General features: G+C 40.1%; 1 protein-coding gene across 6 annotated transcripts in view; it reads right to left on the reverse strand.

The window, feature by feature from the left end:
• Positions 1-12,578, reverse strand: part of UTRN (utrophin) — a gene marked incomplete at its 3' end in the record, with an annotated part of 340,309 nt that overhangs the window by 303,492 nt on the left and 24,239 nt on the right. For 4 of the 6 annotated variants that reach the window (XM_083856271.1, XM_083856273.1, XM_083856270.1 and 1 more), the window contains exon 1: positions 3,532-3,631. The exons of the other annotated variants lie outside the window; for them this stretch is intronic. In XM_083856271.1, coding sequence (XP_083712397.1) covers positions 3,532-3,625 — 94 coding nt within the window. In that variant the 5' untranslated portion in view covers positions 3,626-3,631. Of the gene's footprint in view, positions 1-3,531; positions 3,632-12,578 lie in introns of those variants that run through there. 6 annotated transcript variants of the gene reach the window in all.

A 12,578-nucleotide genomic window follows, 5' to 3' on the forward strand; every position in this document is an offset into this window, starting at 1 on the left:
ACCATAAATATTATTTTGACTATTGTAACAGCTTGTGTGTGGTCTCAATTCCAAGCTGCAATCAGTGCATATATCTTGTGGGAACACAGACAAATACCTTCCCACCTGAAAGAAAGCTTATCATTTATAGGCTAGTGCTTCTGAGTCACAAATGGTAGCAGAAGCTAAATGCAGTTCCAAAAGATATGCTCTCAAACTATCTGTTTGCAAAATACCTCTGTCATGTCATTGCCACTGCCTTCTACTGCTATTGAAAAGTAACACTCATTTCAATCACTGTAACACCCATTTCAATCATTGGGATGGTGGCTGCACAACTAATTCACACATCAAAATGTAACCTGATCTCCTGCTTCTGTTGACAACTGTCTGAATAAAATAACAAAACATCTAGTTGCAAAATGCTAAAATGCTAACAGATTATTCAATTACTGCAGAGTCCTTTACTGGCTTCAGGAGTTGACATTTTACAGAAAAAGTTCCACAAGGCAACCCATTTTCAGAAGGTTTCAAAAAACTGGCATCTTTTTCTGCCTCTGTAACACTAAGGTTAAGTAGCCTCCTTCAGTGACAGTGATTTCCATCTGGGTAATGAGGAAATTGAGGTGAAAAAAACATTTTATTAAACAATCACATCAAATAGTGCTACAACAGTAAAGTATGTATACATAAACAAAAAATAGCCCAATCCAAGCCCTGGAACAGTTTCAGAAATTCCACTAGAAGAACACAGATTATTCTCCCATGGCATGGAACAGCAATGAAGAAAGCCTTTTCATTCCAACAGGTAGAGAAAGTACAAGATCCCTTCCTTTTGCTCCTCTTAAAAAAAGAGTAAGCTCTGGTTCCAGTTAGGCACCAGTAGCCTACCAGTGATACCACACTCCCAGCACCTATCACCAACTTGAGAGTTTAAAAGGTTATTAAGAGAGATTAGACTGTTATAAAGAAGGGCATCCCACCAGATGAACTAAATTATTTGCTATGTTTTTGGCCATAAATCAATCTCTGACAAAACTTACTTGTGTTGTTTAGGCTTCAGAGTACAGAAGTTAGTCTTACCCATTTTAGTTTCATCCAAACTAATTCATTTACAATCAGATACTTTATCAGGTATGAGCTTCAACTTCCCTTCCTCCAGTCCCTGCCAATTCTCACAGCAAGTATAAAACCAAAAAAGCCAAAGCCACATCTCTGCTGACTGAAAAGTGTCCCTGTTATTTATATTCTAGATTTCTCTGAAAAGCAAGGGACATGAAGAAACAATTACATACACACCCCTTCCAACTTCTCCACCCATTTTTTCCCTGAGTATTTCCAGTACTGCATCATTAAAAATCCTGTCCTCTCAGAGAACAGCCTCTCCACCATAGCACGCACACAGAGCTTATTTTACCTTCAGGTTTTTTCCTCATTTTCCCTTCCATGCCTCTTACCATCTAGCTTTTTTCAGATTTTTTCCCTCCTGTGTGCATTTCCAACACACTAAGAAGCGGCCAAAGCCACAACTCCCTCACAGTCCCCAAATGCAGAGTTTCAAAAAAAGTGAGAGGATGACAATGAATGCGAGACTATGACTCTCTTGAAAATCTACAGTGCTGCACTTTATGAACACTTAGGAAGATTATAATTAACAAATTTCCAGAAAAAAATCCTGCTGCTTGATTTAGAAAAATTGTCACTGCAACATACCAGCCGTGATCTATGTTCTTTTAAAAACTGAGGACTCAACGCAGATTTAAACAGGCTTCAAGAAACAATCACTAAATGCTGTGCTCAATCATTTAAAGCATCTGAGCAAGCATGTAGCTGCTACTCACCTAGGAGATTTACACCTTAACTTAGCCACCTGGAGAAAATGCCAGAAAAATCATCCATAGATACACAAACATCACCAAATATTAAATGCATGCACACACTGGCGCTTATATGTTAAAAAGTCCTGAAGGATTGAGACAGAAAACCTCAGATTGACCCTCTTATTATCCCACAGATGAACATTTCAGAGGTTTCACAACTGTGGTGTTCATCAATTAACTACATGGCTGCTTGTAACTCCTGTACCAAGTTTATCCTCTTCTAAAAATGTAACAAAAAAAGAAGGAAAAAAACCCAAGAAATAGTCCTAAAAAACCTACACCAATACATGCAGAGCCAGAACAAACAACTTCCATGAACAGCAGCCCAGGTTAAAAACCAAGCAGATTGATTTTCTCCTACTGCTAACCTTCCAAGAGTGATCAACTGCAGCTGTCTCACATTTGAGGGCTGAATACGTGCAGATTTTGAAGAACACTAGATCTCTCCAACCTATAATTTACTGAGCTCTCCAGAGTCAGTCAAAAGCAATTCCACTCACATTACTGAGTTTTCTTGACATTTTTGTCAGTTTCTTAAGGAAGTTTGGACTAAGCCACAAAGGAAAAGTTTTTGCTCTCAGCTAAACTGGCATATATCCAAATCCACCTCATTGTTCTAGAAGCAAACATACTTGAAATCAGAGTCCCAGCCCACCATTTTATTCTAAAGTTAGCTATTACACTGATGCATCTTCAGAGGATTTTAGTTTCTCTTTCTAAAAACCCATATTCAGACTCCAGATTGGTAAAAAAAAAAAAAAAAAAAATTCAGACTCCAGGTTTGTAAAAAAAAAAAAAAAAAACCCACATGAAAAGTCAAGTGGATCAAATTCTTTATTAATCAACCAGTTCTGCTTTCATGAATCTGACACCTGACATCTGGATTCACAAAATAAACAGTTACCATCTGTCAATAACTGTATCTACATAACATATTCACAGGTACTAGGAATGATCAAATTGTCTTTTCCTTGCCAATCCCTGTCATTTGGCCCCAGTCAAAAAAAAACAAAACAGAAGAGACAATCCATGAAATTTCAATCAGAATAGGTATGAAAGATGGCAAATGGAAGAAAGAATAATATCCCAAATTTCTTCTTTTGCAAAGCATCCCTCCACAAAACATTCTTTCCAAATTACAGGAAATACTGCTCTCTTGACACACCACCAAAATGAGAAGAAAAACTTGTGGGGCACCAATGAGCTGCTGTAAGTTTATACATTCAAAAGTAGCAGAAGGCACACTAGGCAGAACTGTAAAGAATCAAAACAAGTAAATGCTGAAACCACTGTAATCTAATGTATATTTTAAGAAAACTGGGGACATTAAGACTTTCAATCAGACAAAATAACGCTAAAGCTTCCACCAGGAGCAAGTTACTGTTATAGGTGAAAGGAAAGCCCAGAGCAGAAGCACTACCAAGAGGATCTTGTGGCTGCAGGTGTGACGCAGCCAGAGCTCACACAGCACTTGCAGTGGAGCAGCGCCACAGAAAACAGCCTGTCCCCGCTCTGTTTCCTGCCCTGCCTTCCACGACCTGCTCTGTTAAAGTAAATAAACTTCTGCAAAGTTAAGAAAAGCAGTTTTCATCAGGTGTGGAAGATAAAGACAGACCCACATGGGTGGATCCTTTCATCTAGCACAGCCTCCAGGACACAGGGAAGGACTCACCCAACGAAGCGCAACAGGTCTGCCCGTCCGTGTGCCGAGATCCAGCCACCTTGCACTTCTTCCACACAACTTTTTTGGCTGTCTGAACGCTCATGATCAAGCTGACTCTTTGAATAACAGGAAAGTGAAGATGCAGAGGAAGTACACGCTAGTACCCACGCAAGAACTGCATGCCGGGATTCAAGGGGGAGGGAAGCGCTGGTTTTCCTCAGAGGGTTTGACACATTCAGCCACACGGTGACTGACAAAACCAGTCAGGAAACAAACCTTTAAAAAGGCTGCACGTTAGCAAGTAACAGACTTCAATCTAATTGAGATTTATTTTCCTTTTAAAATCAGATAAATATGCTGCTTTGCTGCTTTTTATGAAAACAGGAGGACACTTCAGCTTTCAGAGAACTGGCAAGTTAAATTCTACAAATTGAAAATAGGAAAGCTAATGGTAATTTTCCTCTTCTGCTGAAATCAAACTCTCTGGTCAAACATCACACTCATTTTAAAAATCCTAAATATTTTTATGATTTGTTCTATAAAAGGTTTGCAGTATCACTATAACACTTTTTTCACACATTCAAGAGAACATAAAACCAGAACAACTCTGCTAAGTGACATCCACATCTTTTAATGACCTTTCAAAAAAGCCCAAGAAATTTTAAACATAAGATTATGGCATAAAAAGGAAGTTGCACAAATAAACCTCCCAGTTGAAAATTACAAACTCTGATTAGGCATTCCCACTCCACTGTACAGTAATTCCAAACAAGACAGAGCAAAGAACAGTAAAGCAGAAAGTTGGTAATGCAAGGCTATGATAGGATCAGAGTTATTTTCAAGTGGGCCTTTAAACTGTGCTTACCATCAGTACAAAAAGCAAATCGAATCCCTCTGCCTTCAACAGCCTGTTGCCAACTTTATAATCAAATAAAGATGATTCCAAATACTGTAGTTATGAAAGACACTACATATTCCACAATTTGAGGTTCTGAACTGTACAGAATTCCAGTAGTCACAACAAAGTGATGCAAGAAGAGATTAAGACGTAAGTATAAGCACCATGACCAGAGGAGCGTTCTAAATCACAGAATTGGTTTCAAAAGCAGAAAGACAGAGGCTGTTTGATTTGTCTGCCTGTCTCATTGTATCATGCTATAAGACAAATGTTCTAGATACAGCTCTCTTCTCTTCATTGATATCCAGCCAGGACAGTTTACTATTTCACACCCCAGACACTACTCAGAAGAGAGAGGGAGGGAAAAATCAAAATCAGATTTTTCTTCAAATTTTTGAGGGCCAGAAGTTGGTCTTACTTAAATTTGTGGGTTGGATGTTTTTTTCCCCCCAAATTCAAGAATTCCCCAAAGTTGAAGGCTGAAAGGCTTCACACAAAAGGAGTTTTGTTTCCATGAAAAAGACAACCATACATTCAGGGGGCTAGATCAAATATTTGTTTTCAAACATTTCTGTGAACCATGCAAACAAGAGCAAAGTGGAAAGGTAATAAAAGTTTTAAAGCTAGGAATTCTATTTTAGAAACAAACAAGGATGTATTTTGTAAATACAAATACAAGCCATAATGTGCCAAGCACTTCCCAAGCACAAAACAAATAAAAGCTTCCAACTGCACCAAGCAAACTATGAGAATTAGCAGACAGACCTGCACATATGCCAGAAGTTTTACCAAGAGCACCACATGCTCCTCTTTTCAAGTTTTGTTGAGACTGGTCTGAATTCCCCAAGAATGACCTCCTGTGTATCCAATACCTCACCTCACCTTAGTCCCCACGCCTCCAAGATAAGGCCCACCCACACTTGGCAAGACTGAAGAATAAGCACAAGTTTCATGAGTCAGCTAGTTTGTGACAACATTTCTGGGTTTAACACTTCTCAAATGAGAAAGTGGCTGCAGACAGTGAGAGCAGTTAGAGAAACACCAGTCTGACTCCATTAGTCCCATGAACTCCATTCAATGTGAAGCTATTAGCAAAGCTAAGTAAATCATTCATGCAGCAGAGCTCCCAGAGAAGCTCAGATCTCAAGGTCTGCCTGCCATCAGCAGCTGCCCCGTGAACATCAGAAGAAACACTTATCTAACAGCAGGTTTTACCTCAGAAATCCAACATTTCAATAAGAATATACACTGAGAATATTTCTTAGCTTGGGAGGGAAGGAGGAAGGCGGGGAGGATGTTGCACTATGTTTAAATTAAAAAACAAACATCTCTTGCCTAAATGGAGATAGAATTACTAGCATGAAATAGTTTTGTATCAGAACCCATCTGCAAAAAAGTTGGCTTTTGGAATATTTTTAATCTAAATTTTAAAATAAAACCATAGCCTCTGTGAATATCTGAAGTATTGGGTGTGAAATCCATACATTAACCGCAGGAGCAGATAAGCAGAAGAGAAATGGAAATTTCTGGTCAAAGTAATCTTTGAAGAAAAAGGAAGACTTTTTTTGAAAAAATTTAACCTAACTCTAGAGCTCAAGGTACTAGTATATTCTCTACCCATAAACCACTTCATTCATTAGGAGGAAGATGGTCTTATTTCCACTACTATTGAATCCAATAGGCCATTTATCTAGTAGCTCTCTGAGTGGAGTACGTGCTCTCTTCTATTCTCTCCGGTGTTGACAGCAGTAATCAAATTTTGTACATGCCACTGGCCCTATTATAGTTCCACAGCAGCTGGCTGGCTGCCTGGGCTTCTTATCATGTATGATAAAAAAGACCAGCCAAACAGACCAGCTGAAACTACTGTGGGAAGAGAGAAGGAGATGGAAGCCTAACTAGAAGCCTAGTAAGTAGAAATCATGTATTTTTATGCTTGCCCATGTATTACAAAGCATGAAGAACAAGGCTACACTCAACACATGACAAGCTTGCTCTAACAGTTTTCAGAAGGACTGGAGCCTAGATGACAATTCAGCCCTTGTTGAAGAGTAGGTCTGAATGCTACACTTCATATGGGAAACACTACTCATCTATAGCTCAGTCCACACAGCAGGGAATGGGAAGGCAAAAAAAGCACCTACAGGTGGAGGGGAAAGGAAAAAAAGAGGGGAAAAGAACTCAGATAACTGTACCCATTCATTTGGAGGTGAGCTCAAATACTTAAGATTACTTTTCTATCACAGCCCCAGCATATACACAGTCAGCACTGGGTTCAGAGTAAAACTAAAGTTCACAGAGGCAAACAACAATGGGAGCAGAGGGCAACATCCTTCAGTTATAAAACTCCCCTGTATGCAAGACAATCTATAATGAGATTGGTTTCCATTTCTTCTTTGCCTTCTGGGAGCCTTCCAAGAGCTTTGAATGCCTTGACTCTGAGAAGAGGAAACTGGCTTCTTTTTCACAGTCTGCCTCCTGCCAGCTGTGTTCCAAGTAGGCCTTGGGTAGTCCTGCTCTGAACTTCCACTCTTCCATACAAATCCATAGAGAAAGGCTTGGGTTTATGGCAGAGGGGAAAAAAAAAACCAAACAAAACAAAACAAAAACACAAATCTAAGGGACTTCTTATGGGAACAGAACAAAGAGGTACAGAGTTCCTCCTTCACCTTCCTTCTCCAAGGTGAGAGCCAAGCAAGCCAAGAGTTTTCCTAGAGGGGAAAGCTCAACCTTTCTCAAGGTTCCTGTGCTACTTGTCTAGTTCTATCCTTTATAATACTCATATAATGAGCATCTAGTTTAGAGCTTTTCATGCTGTGGGATTAACACCCCATAATTTTGTTCAGGATGTTTTATTTCACCACAACAACCTGACATTTTTTTTTTTTTGCTGGCCTGCCAAACTTGATTTGAATTAGCAGGCCACACAATACTTGTTTCAGCAAGCACACAAGCGCTTCTGAAAGGAGATGCTAAGAAGGATGGTGGAAGGGCAACAGGAACTTGAACAGAAAGTAATATTTCAAATGCCTGTTGCATTTTGAAGGAAACTGGTTATTAGTTTAACCCCTATTTCCAGGAATCCCACACGACCAGGAAATTCAGATGGAAAACAGTAAGTTTTTAGCATTTCTACTGAAACCTTGGTTTCACATAGCTAGGTTCATGTCAGCATAAAGTTTTCTACTGAAAAGAACATTATCAATACAGTAAATGCCCTCACTACTGTGGAAGAGGAACCAAGTGTGTGGCAGCTAGCAGAGCACTGCAGTACAGATAACACACAGATATTCTCTCAGTGCTCTCACAGGCAGCTCCAACACAAACCCTTCCAGCACACAGCGCTTCAGGCACTTGACACACGGGTCTCTTAAAACAGCATGTCTGTGGCTGCCACAAATAACTGACTCATCCTGCAAAAGAAATAATAGTAGCAACTGTACATAAGTTGTAATGCCTTTCAAGAATCACTATAATTTTAGCTTTTTTTGACATTCCTCTTAGAGCTTCCCTTTTCCTTTTGTAAAAGGGAATATTTTGAATGTAAATACTGAGAAAATCTGTGGAGGACATTAATCTTGTGAATGTGTTGTTTGTGTTATAATCACACCTGTAAAACCCAACCACATCCAAACAGTACCTTCTTTTCACAAAACATCCTGGGCCACCTATTTACAGCAACTCAGAGGAGTTACTGAGGTCCACAGGTAAAGTAGAAGCCCTCAGCATTTTGCTTCTCATTTAAAATGCTGAGCACACCTTCCAAGACAAAGTTTCTGCCCATTCACAGGCACCTTTATAAAACAAATCCCAATGATCCCATGACAGATGCACTGCTGAACATCTGTGTCCTCATATCTGGGGTGTAATGTGTATTTCAGCAGAAGTCCAGGCATTGAGTGACAGCAGGCAAGCCCAAGCACAGGAGAGGGGCCATCGCTTGAGCTGCCCCAGCTCCTCCAACAAGCAATCCTGGTGGTTCACAGTTTCCAAAACAGCTTGCCCTGCTGCAGTGGGACAGACTGGGTTCAAGCCAGTGGCCAAGCAGCTGTAAGAGCTGCTAGGTAAGCCACTCCAGCCAGGACAGGCAACTGCCTTCAGCATACCGCACAGCACAGGGACTGCTGCAGAAAAAGGCACTGCTCCCAAAAAACATCTCATTCCTCTATCCTTCATATGCCAGGACACAATCCAAAGCTTTGGAAGCAATGGTTAAGGCAAGATTATGAATAATTTACTTGTACACTTTCCTGTCACTCATTTTGTAAATGTCTGTTTGTACCTGCAAGAACATAAACATCTCAAAGCTTCCTTGTAAACCCCACAGGCTTTTTTCCTTAGAAAGTATCCTCTGATAGATTCTTTTTAAGCTCTTCTTGGTAGATTCTTTTTAAGCTCTTCTGGTCTTTCCCCATCCAGACTTCACAGGGCTGTGCATTGGTGTCTGCCTCAAGCTGGGCAGAGAGGAAGGAAAACACATGAGGAAGCCTGGGGAGGAGCTCTGGAGCAAGAACATCTCCCAAGTCTTCACGCCTTCAGTCTACCAGCTAGGACTGCAACCACACAACCTTCATCTCAAAAGCTAAAACTCTTATCTCCTGCCATGGTGAGGAGAAGGAGGGGACATAATCACAGTTAAATATAATCACAGGCACATTTCAACAGTAGCACAGCCTGGCCAGTGACCGTGGCCAATGAACAGCAGGGTTCCACCAACATTGCACTACAAAGATCTGAAAGTTTGGTTTTCCTTTTTTTAATGCCCTGTAACAATGAATGGGTGATCTGACAGCACCCTCTAAGACATTAACTCTTCAGCTGTACCATTTAGAACATGCTATTAATTTCCAAACTGACACTGAGTGTCGCAAGTATACACATAACCAGTCTTGTTAAAATTAGCGATCAATTTCTTCCACCCAGACAGTCTACTTCCCTTCCTGCTTGCAACAACGTATTCTATTCATGCTTTCCCACAACAAAAAAACACAGAGGACAAAGAGGGACAGCATTGTGCAGAGCTGCCCTGCTTTCTGCAGGAACTATTAACAAAATTCTTTGGACTTCCCAGCCACCATGCTGGGGATGGAAAGTTTTGTTCATCTAGAAAAGAGGGATCTGAAGAAAGTCTGCATTAGGACCCCCAAGTTTCCCTATTACTTCCTTGAACAAGAATACCAAAGAGAGCTCTCTAAGTTAAACAGGCTGTCTTTTCCTAGTTCAGAGAGCTAAAATTCAGTAGGAAACTATTAGAGGCACACTAAAACTAAGAAGAATAAAACAAAGTCTGTTCCCTATGGACCTTGGTCAGCTCCAACACAAACATCTCCAGTTAAACTCCTCAGAGTAGAAACCTGTCTCCTGCCAAGGACCCAAGGCAAACATCCCTCTTTCTGAAATTGCATTGCTGCTATCAGAGTCAAAAAAGGAGGGAAAAAAAAGAAAAATCAACCCAAAACACATCTACTCAGCTCAGTGCAGAAAGGCTGCACTGGGTGTTCAGGACTCAGCACAGTGACACAGCACCCAGCTCGGGTGCAGGGACCCAGCCCACAGTGCTAGAGCAGCCAACATTCAGACATTTTGGTAGGCATAACATTCTACAAAGACAGTATTTAAAAAAATCATAAAGTCAATTGTCAGGTACTAGAAGTACATTATTAGAACTGTTGTTAAAATTAATGGCCTTCTTTCTCTCCTTCCTCACCAATTAGCACAGAAGAGAAAGAATGAGGTAAAATCATGTGCTTTGTTAAATATTGAATCTACTGGAACCTGCAAAATAACAGATTAATAAACTACTCTGAGGCTGAGGTCAGTTTACAGAGGAACCATCACTCAGCAGCTATGGCAACAGAGAACCACCACACTGCATTGCCAACTAGAAAAGAGAAACATAAGAACAAAGAGTAAAGCAACAAACAGCATCAACCTGCTTTCTTAGGGCCACAGAAGGGAGAATTAAAGCTCTCAGAGGGAGTGATCTTCAGTTTAGCACAGCATTTCTGTGTATCAGGGGACTTGAGAAGGATTGTGGAAGAGACAAAGCACATGACACAACTGAACCATTACCTAAAGGAATAATAGACCCACATAACTAAACACCAAAAAGTCTCAAGTTTCTCTGACAGTAATGCTACACACACACTCATAAGCAGAGATTCAACAGCAGTGAAAATGATAGTGTATTTTATTTGGGACAAAATGTGCACCTATCTATCTCAATGCACTGGCCCAGATTCCCAAGCAGAGACTGAGAAGCAGCCCAGTCTGAAGAGGCTAAGTAATAGCTGAGTTAATAGGCACCTCACTCAATTCCACACTAGCTAAGGGAAGCTCACACCTGCCACGATCAGCAGATGTGGTGAGAAGTAGACTAGGCAGTGGTAAGCAGCTGAGGGGCAGCAACTAATTCAATTTTGCAAGCCAGCATAAAATTGCATGTTTACACCCTCGCTTGTTTTCAAGAAATTTTCAGCAAGCTTTCTATGTGTACACTTTGCAGGCTTCTGCCAGGTCAAATGGAAAACACTGGGCTCAGTTATTAAAGCTCAAGTGTGTGGAGGAGTAATTACCAAAGCTCCACTGGACAGAAGGATTGCATTCTTCTATTCTTCAAATGCCACCACCCACTAAGATATGATAATAAAACTCTCAGAAACCTTGTAAGCAAATCCAGCAAACACTGTGCAGAAGTTAGCCTGCAATCACATGGTATCCATCTCAAAAACTCCATCTGTGCCTCTCAAAGTACTGTGGCACAATGAACAACACTACTTGCTGCCACCACCGTCATTGTTTTGGTCCATAACCAAGTGTTAGTTGGATTTAAAGCCTAAACCATGTGAAGGTTGAGATGAAGACCATATATACAGTATACTCTAAAAAGTCTATATGTGCAAGACTGACTGGCAAAGCATACACATTTCTAAGCCAGACAAATGAAGTCCCAAAATACAACTGCTCCTCCACAATTACTGTGATGCAAGAGATGCAGCACAGCATTCCCACATAAATATTTAATGCCAACAACATACATGTTTACTAGCTGATTTTAAAACAACTTCAAAATTTAAAAGGGTTAAAAGCAGATGCATACACAACATTATTGGTCACCTTAGTGAAGCATCACACCTTGAACTTGATGTGTGAGCAGGCACAGCCTCATCCATGGTCTGAGCAGCAGCTTTTCAGCTATTCCCTTCACACCCTCATTTTGTACTACTGGTTATGAAGCCATTTGACATTGCCTGCAACAACCTTACAACTGGCTCAATAAAATTTCACATTACTTTAACAAAAACATTTTAAGGCTGAAGCCTTTAATAATTGCCCTTTTTTTCCCCTTTGAATTTAAGTGCTTAAACAATCGCTGTTTTCATGTTTTCAAATATATATATATCATAGCTATAATCACAATGAGAATGTGAATATATAATATAAGCACCTTTGTTCAAAAGTTCTTACATCAAAGTGAACCAAAGATTGAGATTCTGAGACACGATGCACTGTTCTGTGCATTTGAGATCCTCACCCCATTTAGCAGAGCCTTTATAACGCCCCAGACTCCCTAGCACAGGAAGCAAAGTGCTCCAAATGGCACACATTTACCAGTTCCTTATGTTGTCTTGTCTTTCCTACTACCTTACTCGCTTTTGTTGCTGCTACCAAACACTGAATAGGTTTTATCTAGGGTTATTTTCTTACAAGTTTAACTTCTCTTGCTTGAGCAGCAACAAGTTGCTACTGAGAAGCAAGCCTTGTTTCTCTCTGCAGTCCTGCCAACACATCCAGGCAACAACAACTTCACAAAGTTAATATTGAAGAAAGTTACATTAAACTTGTTCACAAGTCTTAAAAAAATTCTTTATAGGTTGGTAAAACTAAATAAAGGAGATGGACAACAAAACAAAAACAAGTTGTATGGCAGCTGTAATTCACTCAAACTGTGTGTAACTGTCTTTGTTACTCTGCCTTCAACTTGCCCTAGATTTGAGCACTTCTCTATAACACCTATATTCAACCAAACATTATTATGCCTTCATTACCAACCATTTAATTTCTAACTGTAGTATTATCACAATTAACTGCCACAAAATTTTATATTTATGTGCAGTTCCCTTACTTTAACTGGACCGGTTTAAGACAGTTGCCTGAA

This window comes from Zosterops lateralis (assembly GCF_965231275.1).
Source record: "Zosterops lateralis genome assembly, chromosome: 3".
Lineage (NCBI taxonomy): Eukaryota > Metazoa > Chordata > Aves > Passeriformes > Zosteropidae > Zosterops > Zosterops lateralis.